The sequence below is a fragment of the Podarcis pityusensis genome (genome assembly GCF_964106645.2).
Source record: "Podarcis pityusensis genome assembly, chromosome: 13".
Taxonomy (NCBI): domain Eukaryota; kingdom Metazoa; phylum Chordata; class Lepidosauria; order Squamata; family Lacertidae; genus Podarcis; species Podarcis pityusensis.
Window position 1 is genome coordinate 48,790,023 of NC_138038.1, and position 12,798 is coordinate 48,802,820.

The 12,798-nt window shown below is 44.0% G+C and overlaps 1 protein-coding gene across 1 annotated transcript; it reads right to left on the minus strand.

Moving 5' to 3' along the window:
* Window positions 1-2,614: 2,614 nt before the first annotated feature.
* LOC308461664 (uncharacterized protein C14orf93) lies at window positions 2,615-10,028 on the minus strand. The gene is made up of 6 exons (XM_080978778.1): window positions 8,959-10,028; window positions 8,015-8,260; window positions 7,763-7,824; window positions 7,096-7,199; window positions 6,467-6,579; window positions 2,615-4,196 (listed from the first exon to the last, which is right to left on the minus strand). Exons 1-6 carry the CDS (start codon window positions 9,478-9,480, stop codon window positions 3,795-3,797), a joined length of 1,449 nt encoding a protein of 482 aa, XP_080834904.1. The 5' UTR covers window positions 9,481-10,028; the 3' UTR covers window positions 2,615-3,794.
* Between the last annotated feature and the right edge of the window lie 2,770 nt (window positions 10,029-12,798).

The window sequence follows — 12,798 nt, forward strand, 5'->3', positions numbered from 1 at the left end:
TGGGGCGCGCCTTAGAAACCGGAAGCCAATGAGGAGCGGCGAGAAGAAAAGGAAGGCGGGAGGTTGGTGACAGAAAGGGCGGGACCTCGTCCGCTTATTTACATCCCGATTGGTCTGTGTCTGCAAACCGCCTTCGTCGGGCGCTTTTAATATTCATTCTGAATCTTAAGGAGGCCTTCGGCCGCTGGGGCCGATGGGAGTTGTAGTCGTAAACATCTGGAGGGGCTCAGGCTGGCGATGAGTTTTGTTTTAGTCTATTCTATTCTATATAACATTCTGTAGATTGTGGTTGTAGATTTTTTAGTTATAATTTTTTTTTTGTAAACCGCTTTGAGTTCTTTTCTACAATCTAGCAGTGTATAAATTTTATATAATAAATAAAAATTCCCAGCCAATGCTTTTAATCTGGTTTTTAAATTGTATTTTAATCAACTTATTTTTATTATTGGTTGTTAACCACCCTGAGCCCGGTCTTGGCTGGGGAGGGCGGGGTATAAATAAAATTATTATTATTATTATTATTATTATTATGTTTTGCACAACTCCCAATGTTCTTTCTCTGCGTCCCAAGCATCACAGATGCACCTCAGGACTTATTGGGGAGTGACACACCGACAACAAAACAAAGGGCTCCCTCTTTAATAGTTTACTTGCAAGCGGGAATTTTGTCAGGGCATCTGGTCATGTCACAGCACTGCAGAAGTGAAGAAAGCTACACTCAAAAGATTTCTCTCTCCTAGTATTATCATTATTATTCATTTTATTAGTCATTTTTTAGGTCACACCAACTCAAAGCCAGTTACAATATTTTAAGCAAAAGCCAAATACCAACCTTTTCTAAATAAATAAACCATATTAAAACATCCCCACTCGTGTAAAAAGGCCACAGATAGTTAAAAGTCAAAGGCCTGATTAAAAATTAATGTTTTTGCCTAAAAATATGCAACAATGGCACCAGGCAAGCCTCCTTGGGGAGAGCATTCCCACAACTATTAAAGGTACAGGAGTCCCATCTGCTCTTTTTGTACCCAGCCATCATGGCAGGATATAGTGTTAGCCTTGAGACCAGATGCCTTAGTTCTTCCTCTGGCACAGACCGATTACCCGAGAGACTTTAGGAGAATCACTAGCTCAGCCTCAGCTTACCCTGTTTGTAAAATAGGTGTATTCTATTAATGTACCACCCAAACATTTTATAGCAAGCTTTTGTTTATTTTTCCATGGGGGGGGGTGTCTTATGGGCTCAATGTGAACCACTATGAGATTCAGCTTGGTAAGGAATTCGTTACAAAACTGTACAGCACTATGTACACTAGAAACTGCTAAAAAGTAGTGTGTATACATGTAGTAGCTGGTAGTGGGAGGAGTCCACTTTTCCCATTACCTTAAACTTGCCTTGTGAAACCAGCCTAAAACTCAGTTGTTCCAGTATTGTTGCCACCCTTATGACAAGGTGATGGCTATGCCTACCATCTGCTGTTTTAACTGCCTCTGTCCATGGTAGCTTCTTTTGATTGATAGGTTTTGCAAGACCTCTCTCTATAGATTTCAGTTTGTGTTTGTCTGTGGAGCTGAGATTCTATCTGGACCAGGAAAACATAGCCAGGGGACAGCCGTTAGGCCAGATCAATTAATGAGGAGTTTTACAAGTGTGTTAGGTGCCTTATGCATACCTAAGATTTTGAAAATAAGAAGTTGCCTCTTAGACCACCTACCCCTGTGCTCTAGGTGGCAGCGTATCTCCATTCCAATGTTCCTGCCAGTGTTATTTCCCATCACTGGAACCTGATCTTTACCAGTGACCTACTGTCCCATTCTTTCAATGCATTCTCTTATGATCAGAATGGAGTTTCTGATTATTGCTTGTGACTGTAAATAGAGACAGATGGATTGTCATAGAAACCAAGATACAGGGTCATGGGTTACAGAGAGCAGTGAGTGTCGAGAAAAGGAATAGAGGGCTGCAGCAAGCATAATAACACTGACCACTCTTACACTTTGCTTTTTTCTAGATCAAACAAAGACTGATAACAGGTGTCTGCCCAGCCAGAGAGGAAAAGGACTATCCATCCTTTTGTACTATCTAAAAAAAGCCACTAGAGGACAGTGATGGCTCAATAAATATCCAGTTTATGCTTTTGATACAGTAGTATGCATAAGGATGGTACTGTGGCCCTCTTTTGGGGGGCTGTTTTGTACCCCCAATGTCTCCACACCTGACAGCACCCTCTAAAATATGTTTCTCATAAGTCCATCTATGCACATAAGAACATAAGAGCTTGCTGGATCAGGCTAATGGGCCATTTAGTCCAGCATCCTGTTCTCACAGCAGCTAGCCAGGTGCCCGTGACAAACCCACAAACAGGATCCAAGCAGAAGAGACCTCCTCAGAAGCATTACGGATTCTAGCTGTGGAGGCAGAGCATAGCCATCGTGGCTAGTAGAGCCAACAACAGCCTTTTCCATAAATTTGTCCAATCCTCTTTTACAGCCAATATTAGTTGGTGGCCATCACTGCCTCCCGTGGGAGCAAGTGCCATAGTTTAATGACAGGTCAGTGGTAAGACTGACACACAGTTAATTTGAAACAAATTCTTTTAAAAACTTGAGCCAGGCAGGTCAACACGTACTTTTACTTAGTAAGAACAATGAAAAGTCTCGTGGCACCTTAACACACTTATGGCAGCATAAACTTTTGTGAACTAGAGTCCACTTCATCAGATGCATGAAGTGTTAATGACGCTTCGCTGTTTTGGCTGCAACATTCTAGCACAGCTAATCCTCTGGAAATTAATTAGTGTACATTTGTGTGAATTAACATATGCAAATTTTTTTAAAAAAACCAAAAAGCCTGGTGTTTTACTGCTGGTAAAAGAGATTTTTTTCCCTCCTGTTGTAGGGGACTTGGAGTTTGACAATAGAGAACCATTCCTGAAACCTAGCAAAGGGGAAGTTATCACAACAATGCAATAATAAAATCCAGGAGTGTTGTTTCTTAGCTCTTCTTCGTGTTCCTACACAAGATTTTTACTCTTCCTGCAAACGAGAGGGAGGAATAGGAACTCTGAAAGTAGGAGGGAGGTTTATGAAGGAATAAAATACACACCTGCCTAATGTTTTCACAGATACAGGTAAGAACAGTCAACTTGGTATCACTAAATGTTTCTAATTTAAAAGCATTGCTATCAATGAAGAGTCAACCAAGAAGCACTCTAAGTGTTCTCTTAACTCTTGTGGTCCCAAAAGCAGTTTGACTAAGCAATGAGCAATCCCCATAATTTCAGAAAACGTCTCAGACATTATTATCATTTTTTTGCGCTACTATTAACTCAATAGTATAACTGAGAGTAGTTTTGTAATGTGAAAGGTTCTCCAAAGTTTCTGATCCACCCAGTCCACAATGTGGTCAGTTTTTATGGAAATTCCTATTTATGTTTGAAGGTTGCTTTTATTGAAGGCTCAGAAAAGACTTAATTCCCTTTGCAACATTGTACTCTTCATGTTCACATCGTCAACCTGTTGGGTATAGACCAAACAGCCACATCTTTGTGAAGGGCTCCTTTTCCCAGTGGTGTCCCTCTCTATCCTCCATTTCTTCTCCATCATGACCTAGAAGTAATAGCTCCTTATGGAGCGAAGATGCGTCTCAGCCCACAAACGCAACCTGGCGCATGGCAGGCAATTTGCTTCCCTCCTCCTCTTTGGGAAGATACTGAGTTCAGCTGGTGGTGATCCTGTATTCTCTCCTTGTCTTCCTTTTGGCTGCCATATTAAACACGATCAGCATTCTCAGATCACTCATCCTTTTCCACTTTGATCTCAACAAATGAGCTGAGGTCAGGACAAAAGCCTTTGTGGCTGGGCGGCCTAGGCGGTGTGCCCGCCCTGGCTCCTTCCTCTTGAAAATGGGGGTTGTAGAGGTGCAAGGGCAGGAGCTGAGCTTCAGCGGAGGGCAGGCGGTCAGAGGGCGACCCATAAACCCGGTTGGCTTTGGTGCCATGCTTTGAGTTGGCATCAAGTCGGTAGCAAAGCTGAGTGAGAGGGGTAGCGCGGAATCGTGGGGGGCGTGCCACCCACACACCTGGCTCACTTAGGCTGTCTTCCTCGTCTGACATGAGCTCCTCTGTCACGCCTTGCCACAGACGCTGCTCTTCAGGGCCCAGCAGACGCGCCACCCCTGAACGATTTGCAAAAAGCTAATGGTAAGACAAAATGAAGCCTAATTAGTCATTCTAAGAATATCATCTTTGCCTACACCCCTGCAATTACTCACCCCATCTGTCCTCACTGGTCTGTCTTTCCCAAATGTCTCTCCCTGCCCCCAAACTCCTCTATCATATACCTTCCCCCCCATTTTGTCCTCCCCCTAGTGTTGGAGGACTCCAAAACTCGGCTCTATATTGCAATCCCCCACCACTTTAAGAATTTGCTTCCTTGCTGCCCAGTGTCTTTTAAAAAGTGGAACCCGCTCTGTGGCATGTGTCTGAAAATCACAGCTTTCTGCTGCCCAGCATTTGACAAGCTAGCTTGGGAATCGTCTCTGCAGCAGAAATAGAACACATGCTCCAAGGCCTGCAGTTTATAAAGCAAACACCTCATGGCAGCTGTGGGTTGATGGGCTCATTTGCCCCACCACCCGAGTGTCTGCTCCCCTGGGTGAAGGAAAGTCTCTTCTGCTACAGGGAGGTCTCAGAAGAGAGTGAAGCTTTACTCTGAGGCAGGCTTCATTTTTCTTTCTTTTTAAAGGAAGACCAGCACTGCTTTGATAAATGATACTGGAAAACAAGTGGGATGCAGACATAATGATCCAGTTCCCTGGTTTTGTCTTCTTCCTTTTTTTTCTGTTTCAGGCTGCTGTCTTAGAAGCCGACACTTGCAAATAAGCCATATTGAACTCAATGGGCCTTATGTCTGAGTAAATACACTTAGGAACGAACTGCTAGGTAGGAAGCTAATTAGAATGAATAGTAGTTTGTTTAACAACTTTGATCAAGTAATTTATTTTTGACTGAGAGAATCCTCTCACCCTGCTAACAGACCAATCCTGTGCGTATTTATTCAGAAGTCACACTTTTTTCAATGGGATTACCTTATGTATGTTCATGAGACTGCAGTCTTTAAAAAATGACATTTCAGTTGCAATCCTAACCTATCCGGGATTATGCCATATTGGAGTCAATAGGACTTCTAAGCAGACGTAGGATAGCACTATACTCATTAAGGATTTAACCAGTTAAATCACTTCTAAAACTTCCATAACATTTTGTAAACCGTCTCCGGTTACCTTTGGCAACTTTCCATAAAGCATAGGCATATTTAACTCAGATGTAAGTCTCACTGCAGTTCATAGGGCTTATTCGCAAGAAGTGTACATAAGACGACAGCCTTAAGGAGTAAGCTCCATTGAACACAGTGCCATTTACTTCTTAGTTAGGATAAGGTTATAAAAAGGGGAATGAAATGGTGTTGTCTGAGGAAATGTCGTTACGGCTGGAATCCAAGAACAGTCAGAACTCAAATGTTATGAAAGTCACAGCTGAGAAGTAAACATGCACTTATTAATTAGGAAATCTGAGTTATTTAACACCTAAACTGCTTGATGAAACTGATGGAATGTCTTTGCAGCAGTTTGAACATATATTTACTTCAAGTAATTTCAACATCACATAGTTCACTGAAGATATATAGCATTTCCCACTACATGTAACCTATTCTAAGCTGCCCTATATAATCAGGGTTAGAAAGGACCCCAAAGATCTATGAGAGGGGAACCTTTGGCTCTCCAGAGGTTGTTAAACTACAACTTCCACCATCCATGGCCATAGGCCATGCTTGTTGGGGCTGATGGGAAGTTGTTATTCAACAACATCTGGAGGGCCAAGTCGAATCCCCCTGCCAATGCAGGAAATTCTCTGCTATAGCATCCCTGATAGCCATCTGCCGTCGGCATAAAAAACAGAGTCCAACTTCTGAGGCAGGTCTGTTCCACTGTTAAGCAACCCATCCCATTCAACAACCGGAGTGTGTTGAGCAGAGATGAAATGGGCCTAGAGACCAGCCCTGTAATGAAAATTTGGAAGGAGTTGTGGTATGTTTAGCCTGGAGCATAAGAAGCCATCTTTAAATATTTGAAGGTCTGTCATAGATGACAGAGCAAATTTCCAGGGAATAGGATATGAACCTACAGTTCAAATTACAAGGAAGAGAATTCCAGCTAAATATTAAGAACTTTCTTAGTGCACCAAACCTATTCCTTCACCTGTCATATACAGTGTTGCTTCTTTATGTTTCTAACCAGAATATAAATGCCATTTTCTACTCCACTTCAGTGTGATTTTTGGAATTGATGGAGGAATGCATTTGGGCTTAAATAAAAAGAGGGGCAAAAAACTATTTTTGGTAGATAATGTAGTGTTGAGATAATACGGGAGAAATACTTGCTCAGAAAAATGGATTGGTCCCTTACCCGGTAGCGTCTACTTCGTAGTTTCTTCTCCTCCTTCTCCTTGAGTCCTTTGAAGGGATTCAGAGAGTTGCGATACTCACGTCGTTTGGTTAGAAAGTAGGCCACACAAGCACCTAACAGAACAAAAAGTAGGCAAAGCAACTGCAGGCATGAAAAGCAGGAACTTGAAGCACACTTGAGTAACCAGAGGATATTTATGTCTGCATGTCTGTGTATATGAACAGCCAGCATTTCAATGTCACCAGAAGGTAAAGACTTTTCTCTTTACCTGGGATTTTTGGCTCCTAATTTGAAGGGTGGCACTGTGGCCTCTTTTAGTGGGGTAGAGTTTGCTAATCCTGCCTTTTTTGTGCATAGCTGTGCTTTTACATTGTCATTGGATATTCTGAACTTCTGAACATAAGTCACTTTAGTCACTGTCTGAGAAAAGTGACTGACAAATATCACAACAACAACAGCAGTAAGTTCCAGAGTGAACACCAAGAGAGATATTTATTTTCAGACCTGGAGTAAAATTTACCAGCAAAGTGTATAAGGATTACTCAACAGGTAAAAATGTTCTAGGTATGTTCTAACAATAAAATCCAGACATGAACCAAGTGAAGTGTTTTTATGCACCCTCATCTTACCTTTTAGTTCTTTGTCAGTGTAATTGTGGTGATTTGATACCAATTCATGCTTCAGTTTCTCCAGCAAGAATTTCACTACAGAGATATTCCATGAAGATTTTATGCTGGGGTGGGGGGAGAGAGAAAGAGAATGGAGAAACGTAAAGACTAGAACAAATCCATCTTCAAAACCCATATTTTTAGCAATGCCTTCAGCACAACCTCCAGGTCCTCATACCATAATCTAACTAACCCCAAGTACATTATTCTCCCATCTTTACCGTGACTCTCTCCTTCTTCTCCTTCCTGTTGTCTCCCATGTGTTGCATTCTATATTACAAGCCCTTAAGGCAGAGACCTCTCCTCTTGTAGTTTATAAAGCACGTTGCAAACAGTTGGCCCTATATAAGCATTAATAACCTGAACGTTATTAAGGTGCCTTAATAAGGGATAATAATAATGAAGGCTGACTATTCAGGATGTTGAGATTAATTTCAGTGGGAACGTGGGTTGCCAGATCAATAAAGGTGTTCTGTGCTTCTATTAGCTATGCAGAAAAGACCAGCTTGATCCATGCAACTTCCTTCTCCCACCACAACACAGTGAGAAGAGAAGCCACACTTGTTGGTTATCTTTCCTTTGCAGTTACTCTTCCTTATCTTATTTGCCAATCCCACCCAGAGCTCACCTCTCAGAGCCATCAAACCTCTTGTCATTGGTGATGTGGTTGTGGACATTATGGACCAGTTTCTGGAGAGTAAACAGAAAGAGATAAGTGCCCCTCCACAGTAACTCTGCAAACCCCAAGCTATTAAAACAGAGCAGCATGCCCCAGAAAGTTAATTAAAATAAGCTTTGCAGTGTCTAAGCTGCTGGGCCCATGCCAAGTTCCTTGTGAGACACAAGCTCCAATATGTGGCAGCTATCTAAGGCAACTAACCGAGAGCACCAAGTCCCTCTTGCGCCTTGCATTCTTCTGTCCCATGCTTCGGTTTCTACAAGGAAGACTTGCAAAGCCCAAAGAGAAACGTGGCTCCCCGCGCATGTTGTCCTCCAAGGTGATGCTGTTGGGGGATACCTCTGGGCAGGAGAGAGAAGGATCATCCAGAGGTTGAGAGGAGGGGGAAGGTGGTGTGGCATAGACCCGTTGAATGGAGACATCTACTGCGGGTGATTCTTCTGCTCCCTGAGAACAAGAAAAAGACTTGTACAACTTAATATGATCTCCTTCATTCCAAACTGCAGCTACCCTTCCTTTCGCAGCTGCTATTCCAATTCTACAGCTCTGACTCAAAATGTGGGCCTTTAATTAATCTCTGCTCTACTATCCTTTAAAGTTCCTCCAAACCTTCTTTTGTGTGTTTTCACGCACACACACAAAACGCATTGGCCTGCAAACACAAGTGCGTAATGGCCAAACCACATAGCTGAATTTTAAAGCCTCTTTTTATCTTGTACCGACAAAAGTTCACAGTTGGCTCAAGTGGTATGGAAGGCTCAAAGGCACTTCTCATAGCCCCATATATATGAAAACATTCTAACACTAACCCACTAGAACGTCTGCCAATCACAATGTTGCCAATGCCCCTTAATCATCGCAAACAGCTCCAGCCTGACTCCCGTACCAGCTTTAGTATCACATATACAAATACACATACACTTTTAGCTCTTGCCAGTGCCCCCCAACCCCAGGCCACAACAGCAGAGCAGAGCTTGGCATGGCTCCCAGAATGCATCTCTCCTGAGCAGGTCATTGGCAGAGGAGGCGAGAGATGCCATCAAATATTCATGAGCCCATCTGTGTCTGACCGGAGGGACATGGGGACTGTGTGTATTTTGTGGGGTGGGAGGGACAAAGAAGCTCTTAATCTTCAGCCTACATACCCCGCCAAGCCCCCCAGGCCCCAGATGCACAGGCGAGAAACCCAAGTGTCCAGGTGGCCCTGCCGCCGCTCCCAGCTGCCGCAGCTCTTCAATGACCACCTGGACGCCACTTCTGAAGCCTTCGGCCTCTTGTTCCTCCTCATTCTGCTCTTCATTGTCCTCTTGCCGCTCCTCAGGACCACTCAGGGGGCTGGCTTTGACGACAGGGGCCGTCCTTCGGCGCAGTGTCCCCATTTCCTCCTCCAGCCGCCTCAGGGCTTCATTATTGGCTTTGGCCAGGCTCAGCGCCACCTCAGCAAGGCCCACTGCCTTCTCTACACGTTGATAGATGACATGGAGCAGTTGCTCTGAAGACTGTACCGCTAGCCCAGTGCCTGTAACCGTGATGGGGGTGCTCGATGAAGATGGCGGCGGTGGCGGCGTAGTTGCCTGAGCCCCTGGCTCCTGCTTGCAGGTGCAGCAGCAGCATTTTGCCTCTTTGGTGTTGGGAGGGGAGAACAAAATTGTGGCACTGAATGACATGATGGTGCAGGTTTATGAGGGATCCTTGGGTGTTCCCCAGCTAGTTCTCTTGGAGGAGGCAAGGCGAGCTTCAGATCCGGCCTTGAATGGTCTGCGGTGGAGGCATGCCCATGGCATTGCTCAGAAGGCTGGGTCTCAGCAAACAAGAGGAAGGATATTAAAGAAATATTTCTAAGAGTATGACTGGTGAGCCATGTTGTAGTACATCTGAACCTACCTGCTTCTGATCATCTAAATTGCTTAGATTTAGGCTCCAACCTCTGTATACAGATCTGCTGTAGCCAAACCCAACAGGGCAGGCCATTTCATATTTGCATTCAATCTGATATGTCTAAATCTGTGGTTCGGAAACTTACCCCTCCTCAAAGGCAGTTGTAATGTCTTTTGCTAGATGCTGTATTTTAAGCTGCATTTTCCTTTGTCCTTTTATTTCTTATATCGTATCACGCTGAATTACAATTTGGATTCCATAGAATTCAAATTATAATTAAATAAATATGAGAAATAAAATAAGCAATTAAAATACAACCAAAAATCATTAAGGCAGACATGCCACAGACCACCCGAATAAAAAAACCTCAACAGACTATGAATCAGTTTGTGAACCCCAATCTAGATTTATGCTCAGTGTGATTAACATTAGGAGGGATTCAGCACTATCTTCCAGCCACCTGACTTGTCCATTTGGATCTATATTAACCCACAGCTGACCTCTTGTAAATCTTATTGCTTTTACAGTCTATATCTATTGATTATTTTGGCAGTCAAAGTCCTGCAATGAACTCAAGAGCTGAACTAGCAGTTCAGGTTTTGGCTACCTCTTTCCAATTTCTTTGTAGGAGCACTGAGACCCTGCCAAAAGAAAAAAGTGGGGGGAAACCTCTGCTTTATTTCAGGAGTTCACACTGTGCAACGTTTGTTTCTCCTCCTCAACAGTACAGTTTGCTTTTAACCAGCAGCGCATTCAGCTCTTGCAAAGCACTTGCAAACAGCCCTTAAATAACCAATGTTTTTGAATCTCCGTAACTGGGGACGGAGGAGGGGACCGAGTCTGAGGTGATAATGGAAAGTAAAGCGGAGAGGGGGAAACTATCCATCCCCATCCCTAGGAAGCTGTTCCGTTTTTCCAATTTCAACTGCTCGAAAGTGGTTTTAAAGTTCATGCAAGGCATCCCTTTGCATATTTAAAATTCGCAACCCCCAAGGCGGGAAACGTGCCCGGGGCTTCTCCTCGTTCGGTTCTGCGGCCCAACGGTTTGGAATCCTACGCTCCCCAGCATTCCATCCCGCGTGTGCAGCGCCCGGGGTTGGGGGGGGTTCGGGGGCCGCAGGAGAAGCAAGAGCGCCGCAGTCGTGTACGAACGGCACAGCCCTCCGTCCGCCCCGCCGCTCTCCGATTGGCTATTGCGGAAGTGCAGGAGGGAGCCGATTGGTCGCAGACGGTGGCGCCTAGGCCCGGGGATAGGAGCGAGGGGCGGGGGAAAAGAACATGGACGGGAGAGAAGGGGGCTCTTTGAGGAGGTCCGCGAGGCTGGGCCCTTTTCAAGGCCGCCTTCTCCACACTGGGTGGTCGAGGGCTTTCCTTTCCGTGGCCCCGCGAAAGGCGCCGGTCATATTCTACGTTTTAAAATCCAATATAAGGACATGTCAAATACCCAGTAATTACACACCAACGACAACAGCGTATAAAATAAATGATTTCCAAAAAAAAGTTGCCTTGCCTGGGGTATTTTCCAAAATGGCTGACCAGGCCCAAGGTCATGTCAAGACTCGCGCCCCACTGGCACAAGGGCACCGACCATGGCCTTGAATAAGAAACCCACCACATTTAAATCCTCATTTTCTAATAATATTGTTTCTCCCTCCATTTGTTGCTGGGTTTTGTTGCCCCCCTGCCCACCCAGTTACTGGGTATCTGATAAGTATTTTCCCTATAAGTCCTCCCTCAGCTGCTATCCCTGACTAGCAAAGCTGTCTGTCCCCAATGGGCTTGTGTGTCACTCACAATTTTAAAAATTACGTGGCCAGTCTTTCCCTTCTTAATTTACCCTTGCTTTCAAAGTGAAGGTTAATTTATTACTTGGGGGAGGGGAAATATTGACAGGCCTCAGCGCCTGCTTCCCAAGCACCTGACACAACCCTTCCACACAAAATACTATACAGATCCTCCAATTTATTAGCTGCCATGTTCCCACTGCAATGTCAGGGCTAGCACACCCCCAGGGTCATAAACACTTAGAGTACTCTTTTATTCCAGGGAAGACAGGCGAACTAATGCCAGTGTACTGGAAGAAGCAAAGATCAATAGTGTCGAAGCAATGATTCTTCAACATCAACTTCGTTGGACTGGTCTTGATGTTCGAATGCCTGATTATCATCTTCCAAAGGAACTACAGTACTCTATTCCGAACTTAAAAATGGAAAGCGTACTGCTGGCGGACAACAAAAGAGCTTTAAAGACTCTTGAGGCAAATCTATAAAAATGTAAAATAAACACCGACAATTGGGAAACACTGGCCTGCAAGCGCTCCAATTGGAAAACAGTCTTTACCAAAGGTGTCATGGGCTTTGAAGACACTCGAACTCAGGACAAAAGGGAGAAACGTGCTAAGAGGAAGGGACGTTTGGCAACCCCTCACCGTGATCTACTCCCACCCGGAAACAAACCTATGTCCCTACTGTGGAAGGATATGTGGATCCAGAATTGGCCTCCACTGTGTTCATGGAAGGCAATCTTACTCAGTTACGAGTGATCGCCAAAGAAGAAGAAGAAAACCCTTTTATTCCAGGTTAATTTAAGTCCAAAATGATTTCGCAGCCAGTCACTAATGAAAAATTGGGCCAAAGGAAATTCACTGTTTCACTGCTTTACAGCAATCCTGACAGGGTGAACAAAAGAATTAATAATGCATGTTAGCATATTTGTCACCCCAAATGATATTGAATAAGCCCCCTGTGCCTTTTCTAATCACCCTCTTGTAGAAACAAAAGCATGATTAGATTGAGACGAGAGAAGGTATATTTGATTAAAAAATCCAACGCAGATGCATGCATTATTCCTCTGCAAGCCTGATCATGTAGACACACATTCTGTGTGCCTAATTAGTATACTCACAGCCTCACCTCTCCACTTATTTTCCTATCCGCTCTTCTTGAAACACCATTTACCTCTACAGCATCACAGCCAAATCACATTACTTTACACAGCGTTAAATAATCCAGACTAACTGCCTTGTTATTAATGACCATTACTAATTCCCATTAAAATTCTCACATCATCCACAATAAAATGAAGAAAGGTATTCCCCCCACCCCCAT